Source organism: Cinclus cinclus, chromosome Z, assembly GCF_963662255.1.
Source record: "Cinclus cinclus chromosome Z, bCinCin1.1, whole genome shotgun sequence".
Taxonomy (NCBI): domain Eukaryota; kingdom Metazoa; phylum Chordata; class Aves; order Passeriformes; family Cinclidae; genus Cinclus; species Cinclus cinclus.
Window position 1 is genome coordinate 26,968,602 of NC_085084.1, and position 12,199 is coordinate 26,980,800.

Genomic DNA, 12,199 nt, shown 5'->3' on the forward strand with positions numbered 1-12,199 from the left:
AAGAATTAATGGTTTCCTCTGGTTTTATGCTAGTGTGATCATACAGGTGAGAAGTTAGAGTAATGCATTGTAGACCAGTGGGTTTTTTTTAATATATAATACACATTTAGTCCTCTCCCATAATACAAAATGGATAGTTAATATATTGAAACTAGCCATATATCTTGCAATACTTTCTTTAAATGAAAATTATTCATATATTTAACTGTGACTTAGTATATTTTGTCTAATTAATTACGGAAAGATGAGGGGAAGATATCTCCAGACTTTAAACATGAGTGTTTTGATTTTTGTTTTCCACAATGAATTGATGAATATTTTGTCTTCAATGCAGGAATTAAGTATGGCATTTACTGTTACAAGAATTAAACTGAGTGAAAGGATGGCCATGCTCATTTTCCTCTAGGTTATTTGCTTAGTACAACTGAAAAAATATTAGTGAACAAACTGCACTAGCAAATTTCTTATGTTGTAGATTATTTATTTCCTTGTAATATCTTATTGAATGGACAACATTTTTAAATGTTTTGTTGTTAGTGTGGTACATAATACTGTTATAATATGAGAAAAAGAGTTCCTGAAGATATTTTTCATATCCCAATATCTCTTCACTGTTCATAACAGTTTCAGTTAGGATAGTATGGATGGTTTAAATTACATAAAAAGCTGTTTTAATTATTCCAGGAAATGTTTATTTTTTACAGTTGGACTATTCCTCTCAAATTGGAGGGAAAAATAACTGAAGTGAATGAGTTAATATCTGAGATAAAATGACAAAATTCTGATTTCATTTGTTAAAATAAGATGTAATTTCTCTCCTGTAATTGTTGTATGTGGGACATTATAGGTACATTGCTAAGGTAGCTGTGGGCAGAGACATTGAGTTGTTAATTTTCCCCATTACTGCAAGCAGTGATTCTATGTAGTGCACTTTTTCAGTTTGTCAGGCTTTGTTTTTAAGGTATTGTTTTTGCTCACACTGGGGCTGTTCAAGGATAGTTCCTTTTTTCTTCAGCTGTGGGAAATCTACTTCCTCAAGAATAGGCTGAAAATTGGGTTTTCATCCCCCTTTCATGCACTCTTCCACAGTGTTACTCATTCTTAACAGTAAAATAGTAGACGTTTAGACTTTGCAATCTTAAGATGTCAATATTTACTTTTAACTATGAATTAAGGCAGCCTATTAAGTAGGGAGCACTCCAGCCTTGATGTAGTGAAACTGATATCACCTCCAAGAGTAGCTGCTGTGTGTGAATTGATGCATGCTCTTACAGATACACCATGTTTAGTAGAAATAGATGAGGAGACTGTAACTTTGAAAAATGGTGCTGTGCACTTGTGCATGATAATGGTACTCTTACTAGAAAGAGCTTCAAGCATGTCAGTTTCTTTCTCAGGCTATGAGAAGCATAATCTGATATTCAGTAACACCAAAGTTACTACAAATACCAGAACTAAATGGTCTCTTAAAGTAAGGATTAAATTATTTGAAAATCAAATGGGTGGATCTGTATACCAGTGGAGCATGACACGAATTTCTGTATTGCTGTAACTGACCTACTTTATCTGCAAGGGTTTGTTAGGCTTCAGCCTAATGGAAAACTGTTTTCTGTGGTACCTGTAAAAAAATGAGCCAATTAGAAGTTATTGGCATTCTGTTTCCTTTATGCAGTTTTTAAAAACCTCAGAAAAAATGAAGCCAGTATCACTACTTTGGCATGTCCTCAAATTAATCTGGCTTCCTGAGAATGGAAGTAACTAGATCCACCTAAACTATCCTGAAGGTAGTCTTTGAGGATGGATGTAGTCAGCACTCTGTGCGCTAGAAGCTGCTGGGAACCAAGAGCAGGGGTGTCTGTGTTAATCAAGTCTTTCAGCAACCACCAGTACCAGGAGGGGTCGATCCCACAAGGAGAGCCTACAAGAGAGCTGGAGAAGAACTTTTTACAAGGGCATGTAGTGATAGAATGAAGGGAAATGGCTAAAAACTGAGAAAGGGTAGATTTAGTTTAGATGTTAGGAAGAAATTCTTTACTGTGAGGGTGGTGAGGCACAGCAACATGTGGCCCAGAGGAGCTGTGCATGCCCCATCCCTGGAAGTTTTGAGGCCAGGCTGAATGCAGCTCTGCCTAACCTGGTCTAGTGGGAGGTATCCATGTGTGTGGAGGAGAGGGGAGTTGGAACTAGATGGTTGTTAAGATTCCTTCCAACACAAACAGTTCTATGATTAGAAGCACTTGGTTTTCTGCCAAGATTTGAATTTGCAGAAGGAGTGGTAGGATTTATTTTCATTTGTGCTTGTTACTGGCTTTTAATTCTGAATGTGGGCCACAAGCTCAGTTTGGTTTAAAATTCTCCTCAGTCATATTAGAAGGCATTAACAATTACTCAGCAACTTTGTGGTTGGGGAGTTTTGTTACTTTAAAAAAGTTCAAGCAGACAAACTCAACCATAGCCCATTGACAGTGGAAGAGATACTGAATTGAACTAATACTATTGAAAAACTGTGGTTTACAGCTGATTTTCAAAGATTATGATTACATGGCAATGTTACCACTTTTGTTTACCAATTACCTTCAAGCTGTACTGAAAACACTTGTACATGTAGTAGGTTTCTACAAATTGGATATGTTAGTTTGTCTGTGCTGTATGTTCCTTTCCCATCCAGGGCTTTTATAGCCTTTTTTCCTTCCTAAGCATTATTAAACTACAGGACACTTGCTGCAAGTTTAGAATTGCTTCTGCATTCTCTACCTGCCAGGCTTGTTAACCAGTTCAGCTCAGAATTGTGTTTTTCTCCCTTTTTAGATTTTAAGATGAAACACTGGCTTTCAGCATTTTTCGTCCTCTTTGCTAAGTACTAATCAGCACTTATTGCTCTGCCTGTAGAAATGTTTATGGTCATTTGCTTGCCAGAGAGGCTAATACTGGATTTGACAGGATCTTCATACTCTTTCCTGTAGCCAGGTTATCTGTAATGGATTGTTAAGTAGCATTTAACCTGTAACGCTGATTAATTGTCCATGTATTTTGAATCAAGTATGTTTTCTGAATATAACATTTTATTCTATTTAGCGTAAGCTAGGTATTCTGAAGGCAGAAAGTCTTGCCAGGAAAATGGAGAGCAAGAACCTGAACAAAATAACATGTGAAATTTGTTCTGTAAAGTAATTGGCTGTTTCATAACTGTCTAAATGCCTGGTGGTAATAAGAACTTCAGTGCTGTTGATTTTATATGTCTGAGCAGTATTTCTGTAGTGTTGTTCTTGCAGGTTCATTCCTGTGTTGAGCAACTCGTTGTTGCTCTTACTTGCTGTGAGTCTATGCTTAAAGTGTTTTCTAAGGGACAAACAGGTGCCAAATCAGGGATGAGCCATAGAATGGTGTTATGGCATCCTGCTGGGACTGTGGTAAGAAGTAAGCTGTAAGAAGTGAGTTCTGAGGGCCATGTAATACTGGTATTCTGTAGTTTCTGTAATGATTTGTTATTACCCTTCTAGAATCAAGTAATTAATTTACGTGAAAATTCCAGTTTTCTGCTTTAAAATGAAAACCAACTTCCAGTCTTCATGGGTGTAGAGACGGACAGGTGGTGTGATCTCAGTTCATCAGCCAAGACCAACTGAGAAATGTCCTCGTTGTCTCCTCTGGTACTGACTGAGTATTTAAGCCCCTTTTTTCTGTTGTCCTTTAAAAGTATTAGACCCTGTTCCAGAAGTTTGGCTGAAGTTGGCAGAATTAGATCAGAAATTTTAGGTGAATACTTATTTTCTGAAATTTTATTCCATTTTATTGTCCCTGTTTCACATTGTTTCACAGTGCTTCCCCTTGTTTTGTTTCTTCAAATTAGGTCTTTGCCAACCATTTCTTAGCATTAGTTTCTTGTTTATTTGGGCTCTGTCCTTGCTCTTTCAGGTTGGAGCCCTGCAGCATGCCTATATTAGCATTTGTTCTGCTTGCCTTCTCAGAGTTGTAGTCCTTCATTTTGAGTCTGACAGCCTGGTTCTTGTACAGTTAAGATGATTAACTTGAATTTCTTTGCCAAAGAGTATTTATTTTATTTCTCATTGAAAAGTGTAAAATAAATATATCTGTGTAGTTGAGAGAAGTGTCTTTTGACAACTTATATAGAAACTTGTCCTATGTAACAGACATCTTGAATTTCTTTTCAATTTAGGTTTAATTTATAATAATGTTTATGGGCAGCAAAAAGTGGAAGTAAGGAACTGTGGTGAAGATACTCTGGGAAGAGACAAGAGAGTGTGTTAAACCACAGTGGACTCTTAAGAGAAATGGTGGATTCTGTGGGTGTTGATTTTGGCTGTGTGAACTTTGTTTTATCTGGAGATTATTCTTGAGTTTTATATCAGCTGTAAAGGCTGCCTTGACATTTAATGCTCTGGGATTTTCAAGAGAGTGACTTTCACCCAAATGTTTTCCCATAGTTATGTTAGATTGGTGATGATCTTCTCTTACTGTGTAAAATACTATGCTCTACTATTTAGCATTATTTACTACTATTGTTAGCATTATTACTACTAATATTGTCTACAATTTATCTGTAAAGGTGCTGCTCATCTTCAGTTGGAGGATCAGATCTTCATTTAGTAGGGCAACTAGGTGCTTTCTACTGTGGATCTGCCCTGGCTGGATCAGCTGTGGGTGGCCACTGAGAAGTACTGTGGATGAGGGATAACAGAGCTGGTTCAGCAGGCAGTGACACCTTACCTCTTCCAGAGCCTGTACTGAGTGAGTGCTGGAAGGGGGAGCTGCATGAGTTCTTCCATGTCTGTTAGTCCCGAGTGCCATGGTAATCTCTTCAGGAGCCTGAATGAAACAAAATGGACACAAGAACTGAGGATTTACAGGCATTGTTGAAAGCTTCCTCATATCTTTGTTGCCCTGACTTATTTGCCAAAAGGTTCATGGAACAGGTCTGAAGCATCTTCATATGTTCTTACTATTGGTTATGTTTATTTCCCTCCCTTTTCTTCAGTTTGCATTTGTTTGCTTTTTGTTGTGTTTTTTTTCTAAGCATAACCTTGAAGTTAAATAAGTGCCGGAGATATCAGTGAGGATTTACAGCAATAAACAGTATATTTTCAACAGTGTTTAGTATTGAAGTGACAAGGCAGCTTTCACATTTCTAACATGCTGATAAGAAATTGTGAAAAGAAGCTAAAGGTCTACAGTAGCTAAATACGCAGCTTTGTTTTCATGCTAGGTATGGAGAAATACTTATCTTCTGCCCGAGTAAGTGCTTTTCAGTTAGAATATCACAGATTCTGGTATCGTTCTTCCATATTTTTTTTTCCATAACAAGTTTTATACCAGAAGTAAAAATAATTTTATAGTCCTTTCATATTTGAAAAAAATTGCCCTAAAATATGTACCCCTTTGTGACTAAAATATTTTGCCTGGGCACAAATACCATGCAGAAAGGTGTCACTACTCTCAAAAGGTTAAATGACATTGCAGGATGCTGAATGTGTTCTAAGTAAACAAACATAACCATTGGCAGATTCATGCTGCATTTTTCTTTCAAGAAGATGGACCATTTTGATGCCTTGAGCAGCATGTTATTTATTAATTGAAACTTATTCTTGTATGCTGTGTTTAAAACAGAAAACAGACATGAATTGTACAGGAAAACAGAGTAATTTTTAAGGTAAAACCATATAAAACAAGAGTTACAGCTGTTCTTCAGCTATAAACTCAGGCCAGTGTGCTGCCACATGGTGGTGTATTTGTTCTGAGCCCTCTACAGTATTCTGGAATAGATGTGTATTAAAAGTGAAATAAAAACACAAACTTGAATTTCTTTACTTTTGGTGGTTTATTCTTCATGCTACACAGAATACAGTATTTAACAGCTTCAGAAAAGTCTTAAAAGTCAGGCTCCCTTGGTTATTGTTTTTGTCTGTAGTGGCATTGTTTTATGATCCTGGGTAGGCTGCTATCTTGTCTAAGGCTTGGTTTCCATACTACAGTAATAAACTGTTTAAATAGCTGATAGAAAGTCCTTTCTAAATTGAGGAGCAGATGGTTTGAACCATAGTGAGTGCAGTATGAAGAGCTGTCGCATTCCAGAGCTCACTGTCTCTGTGTTTATCTTTAGTAGTTAGGTGTTTCATCAGTAGGTGGTACTGTTGCCTGCTTAGGGCTGCTTCCACTACTATAACCCATAACTTAGGATCTGAGTCCTTTTCTTGACCATTATCAATTTTCTTAACTTAACTGTACTTTTTTTCTTGATAAAAACCTAATTTTTAATTTTTTTTTAGGTAGTATCTTTATGTTCCTGAAATAATTAATTTCTTAATTTCGTTGAAGTTTGTGGAGAGAAAAATGTTTTCTAGTTGTGTCATTCTGGTATAATTTCCTGGAAAATACTGACTAGCACAGGGACATAGCAGAGTTGTCCGTTGGTGTGATTGACTTCAGTGTGTGGTCAGAAGTCACTCTAGATTGTGCTGTGCTTTTGGGTGGGATGGGCTATGAACTGTTGTTTTCACTAACCAAGATGTAATCAAGTTAGAGAAAATAAAGGCAGAATTATGATTAAAAATTCATTTGCTTTTATAAGTTATGTAACTTTTCTTTAAAGCATGTTCTAGTTCATAGGCTGTGGGCCTACTGTTATTGAAGCTATGCTCCAAATGAGGTGGACCGGACTTGGAACATCTTCACTGTGTCCCTTTGTGTGGTCTGCATTCTTTCATGGATTTGATTAAATACAAACTTCCTTATTATTATGACAAATTTAAGTTTGAATGGTGCATTGATTGCAGAGCAGCTGATGGACTGCAGGCTGACCTGCTGAAGTTTCTCCTGCTGTTCTGTTCCTATAGCTGCACACAAAGGCAGTCGGAGATGGTGTCTTTTCCTTAAATGTGGCCTTGACTAAACTGCCTAACCATCTTTTACTGGCCTTGGTGGTTAAGATGGTACATAATTTTCCTTCTGGTGTGCTTAGTTTTGTGGTGGCCAGTGTTTGGTACATAGTTCTGCTATTGATCCAGCGAACAGATAAATGCAGTAAATATAACAAACATTAGTATGTATGTAAGTGTAAATCACAAGAAATTTTGGAAGTTCTGTCTTTGAACTATCCTTTCCTGTCTTTCATCTAGGGATTACTGTCACTGTGGGATGCAGGGCATGTATTGCTGTTCGCAGTACAAGTCCTTTGATGTGGCTTTATTCTGTTGATGATTTTAGCTGAATTTAGCTCTTAGATTGGCAAGAGAATAACTAAGATGTGGCACACTTTCACTTTTACGAAGTCAGCTGCAATATTTACTAGAAGAGGGGAGACACTAGTTTAAAAGAAATTGTGTGTAAATTATCTTGGCAGACGATAAGACTTTGTATTTCCACTTCTTTTTATTCACTAGGGTCAGGAAGATCATTTTGTGGAAGCCTTGCAGTTCTTTAGTTGGGTACTTCATCTGTGCATGAGCAGTACCTTAATAATGCTTGAAAATATATATATATATAATTTCAGATTGATGATTAAAAAAGCATTTGAAAATGTATTTTCCTGGAATTTTCTATTAGAAATTCTATTGCTCATATGCTTACCTGGGTTTTGTCCTTTCAGCATTAATGATTCAAACAGCAGGATTATTTTTGTTGTTAAGATGTGCATATGGTACTACATACATGAGTAGGTCTGTGGATTAAGAAATCACCATTTTTAGGTGGTTTACTGTTTATTGTTCTTTTTTTTTCTTTTTTCTAAAAGTAAAATAAATGTGAAATGAAATTCAATCTTCAACTTTGCTGATAAACTTCCACAAGAAGAGGAAGCTACCATATTCTGGATCTGTTGTTGTGTTCTATGGATTGGGTCCATCAGATCTAAGACATAGGAAGTTGCTTTATTTGAGTGGTCATTGGCAGTTTGAAAGGTACTTTTGACAAGAGAAAAGCAAATCTGTCTTGGAGTCCAGTATAATTTGAGAGAAATGCATTATATACAGATGCTTAACATTTATAGAGTGTGACACTGTGTTCACTTCCACAGACCTCTGGCAGTTTTGAAAGTTGACTTCGTTGCTTTTGTACCATCTGATTGTCATCTAAACTTTTATTTTATAGCTTGAAACAATTGGATGGCAACTTAATCTTCAAATGGCAGAGTCAATGCAAGCAAAGCTGAAGTCTCCTCAAGCTGTGCTAGAGCTGGGAGTGAGCAATGAAGATTTGAAGGTAAGAAATGTAAGTCAGCAGAGTTGGAATGAGTTGTGGTGATGGCCTTATGGTAAAGTTCTGTTAAGGGCATCCATTGCAACTCTTAATTATTGTTATTTTTGTCATTATTTTTGTTTTATATTTCTTAAAGGTTATAGTAAACACTTGAAATTGTGAAATACTGACACAATAGCATAAGTTTTCAGTAGACTGAGAGCTGTGTTATTGGCTCTTTGGGCTGTAACAGGAGAATATGGTTATTTTAGTTCTCTAAAATGTTTTAGTAGGTAGTTTATTTTTATCACATAGCATATGATTGTGGTTCTTATGCTTTTAATACATAGTAGGCTGCAGCCTTCTACCATGTGTGTAGTTATGTAAGGCATTGCTCATCACTTGCAACCTTTCTGTGCTAATGAATGATGACACTGTGTGAGGCCACAGAAACCCAGTATTTGGAGGTTTTGAGGTAAAGTCTTAAGTTCAAGGATTTTAGTGAACTTGTTGGCATATCAGAACCCTAACTCACTAAAGAGCATAAATTCTTATTCATAAAATCTGTTTCTTTTGTTAGCCAGCATGTTTCAAATTAGGCACATGATTTGCTTTTATCTTTATCTTGCTAACAGAAATTGTAGTCTTCACTTCTGTGGTGTCTGTCAGAACATTTACCTATGAAAAATTCAGTGTAAGGAGTTTGAGGGGAGAAATCAGAACTCAGTACTGCTTAAGCATTGCATTTAATTCACAGTAATTTTACTAATGTGAGTGGAATTTCTGATTTATGGTGAAATAATAGAGAATACACAGCTTATGTTTGTGCATCTCACTAAGACTTGCAGCAGCTGTATATTTTGTCAACATTTCATTGCTGCAGATACAGGAACTGGACAAAGTTTTATGCCCAAGCTGCATGGGTGAGCCTTGAAGACACATTCAGTTCTCATGGCAAAACTATTAAAAAAGTATAGAGGGAAAAATGTCACTTGCATGTAAGACAGAGAGTTCTTCTGTTTCTTGTACAAACAGAATTCATATAGTGGACTTTTTCTGTTGTTTCCTCTCTTACTTCTTTTTGTGGATATGTTTAGATACCAAGATCAGAATTACTTTGTGAGAATTACAAGCCTAGAATAGACTTTAGATAAAACAGTACAACAAGAAAACTAATGCTCTCACAGTACCGGCATTAAAATTTAAAAATCTGGTGAAGATCATTACGGGATTGCGTCCTAATACATTAGATTGCTAATATTTGCTTAGTGTGGGTGATTCTTCTGGTGTATCTTGCATCTTTGTGATTTCTTGGTGCATTAAGTATTGTATCTGAAAATCATAGCTACTAGATACCTTTGCTTTTGCTCTACAAAATTATGTATGTGCCTTTTGTGCAGAAATGTGGCATGAATTTAAAGTATATAAAGTATATATAAAGTATATAAAGTATTTAAAGTATATATTGTTAATGATTGTATTTTTTTCACTTTTTTTTCGTAGTTCATGGCTGTAATTGTGTGATGCTTTTTTCAGGAAAGACAAAATGCTGTTACAGAACAGCTTTTATGGTCTGGTTCATTAGGGGGCAGTGGTGCTCTTTGTCATGCTGGTTCTTTGCTTATTTTTGAGATAATACTCAGAATCAATTTTGAAGTCAGTCATTGTGGGAAGTATTTAAGTGTTTTCATTTCTAATCTGTGTATGAAAATAGAAGTTTCACATGTATATATAGAAAAATAAAGTATGATTATAAAAACCATACTGAACAAGGTAAATGAAATGGGATATTATTTTCACATTTGCTAACTAAAATTAATTATACTAATACATTAGTGTTTACTACAAATCTCTCTACTTAAATAACATTTAAATAGTTCTTATTTACACGATTACATTAAAAACTAGTATATAAATTATCTCTTCAGGAGAGGTAATCATAAAACCTGTAACTATATGGATGTTACTTGTGTGTTATAAAAAGAAATCTGCTATATACTGTATAAATATTTATAGACTACATTTTGTCAGCTTCAGATGAAATCCAGAGTCCCAGAGGAATAAATCCATCGAAATGCAAAAGTAAGATGTTCTTTTAGTTCTTTCAGGTGATTTAAGCTGCTAGTGACATTTTCATTTCCCAGGAAATACACTGCTTGTGAGTAGCAAGAACTTTGATCAGAGCCCGTGATTTTTGTTAAACTATTTTTTACTGGGTTTTGTTACAGATTTCCTGTTTGCTTATACTCAGATGTGGAATTATGCTTGTATTAGCCCCAGTGTGAACAGGGAGGTGGATCAGGTGGGCTGCCCGAAATGGTCTTCCAGCCCAAGTTATCCTGTGGTTTAGGCTGCTTTGGTTGCTGCTATTGTTTTGTATGAGAAAGAGAAAAAAAGGAGCTTTCAATTAAAAATCCAATTAACAGCGTTTTATTACAATGATCAACTTTTTCAAATGTTTAATTGCATCTCATAATCTGAGGGGAGTGAAATTACTTTGAACTAGACACACAAAACAAACTGGTATAATAGGAAACATATTTTTGATTTGCAAGATCCCTTTGCTTACCTTACGACATTTTGATGAGTTTAGGTGACATTTGAGAACTGGTGTGTAGCATATCAGCTCTGTATAGGGGTTTTTTTTAATAGTAAATTTGGTTTTAGATTTTTGGACTGTTGATTGCAACATGGCAATCTGGAGATTCTGTACAGAGTATCATTATTTTTATGGCTATAGGTTTAGCTGACCAGTAGAAGGAGCACAAATTAACAGTCCTGAAAATCTGTGTTGCTAATTTAGATTTTTGATTTGAAAACAAAAACTGATCCCTGAAAGTGCTATGTTTATTAAATATTTCTTTCCTCCAGTAATCTATTTGGTAACTGCACAGACTCTCACATTCCATCCCACTGTTAATAGCAGTAATTCCTTAGGCAATCTAATCCAGACTTTTTAAAACAACTGTGATAATTTTCTATAACTGTAGGAGGAACCATATAAATAAATAAATGTTGTCCGAGTGTGTAGAAAGATTGAAAGGCTTCAGAAATGTCACACAATTGGTGCTGAATGTCTTCACAGAGGAATGTGAGAAATAGGAGTGTGTTTTTAGAGTTGTTGTTATTACTCATCATTAAGAAGATCCAGTAAGACACATTACTATATAAGGTATTTGTTACTGTGTATTTTCACACATGATCTGTAGTTACTGTTTATGCGTGAAAATCATTAGGATAAATAAATTATTCTTGCCCAGTGTTGTCTCTCGATAGTTATCCAATTTTCTTCTGTAAATCCACTCCACAGATTTTATTAGATTCAGTTATCTAATTGCAGTTTGTCTTATGGAAGGCTTTGCTCTTTTCTTGGTTTTCCTTCTCCTTATTTAATCTGTGAATTTATTCTTAACCATAATGAACTTCTTGAGGGAGCTCTATTTTTTGGTATAAATACTATGTAGAGATTCCTTGTGAAAAAAAAAAATTACTTCTTTTGTTCATTCTTTATAGATGTATCTGAAGAATTTTACAGGATTTTGTCTGCTAATGCAAGACAGAAAGTAACTGATAATTGTGCTGGTTTGTTGAACCTGGTAGTGTAATACTTTTGGCAAAAAACAGTTAATATTAGAATTCTTTTATGCTGATTTACTTTTATTTCCTTTTAAATAATTTCTCCTAATATCAAGATGCTTTAACAGCAGAATGTAACACGTGAGCGACTGTGACAAATTAAGAGAGATGGGCAATTGCTAACCAAATGAATTTTAAACAGAACAAATGCCAGATTCAGCACCTGGGATGGGGCAACCCTGGATATGTGGACAGAAAGGGTATGAGATGCTGGATAGCAGTGCTGTGAAAGGTGGTGTGGGGTTGATGGCAAGTTGAATCTGAGCCAGCAGTGCCCTGGCAGCCAGGAGGGCTAGCCATGTCCTTGGGGGCATCAGGGACAGCATCACCAGCTGGGCAAGGGAGGGGATTGTGCTGTTCTGCTCTGAGCTGG

General features: G+C 35.8%; 1 protein-coding gene across 1 annotated transcript in view; it reads left to right on the top strand.

The window, feature by feature from the left end:
* COMMD10 (COMM domain containing 10) overlaps positions 1 to 12,199 on the top strand; it is a 99,923-nt gene that overhangs the window by 14,345 nt on the left and 73,379 nt on the right. Inside the window, exon 5 of the mRNA XM_062513361.1 lies at positions 8,104 to 8,214. Coding sequence (XP_062369345.1) covers positions 8,104 to 8,214 — 111 coding nt within the window. The remainder of the gene's footprint in view (positions 1 to 8,103; positions 8,215 to 12,199) is intronic.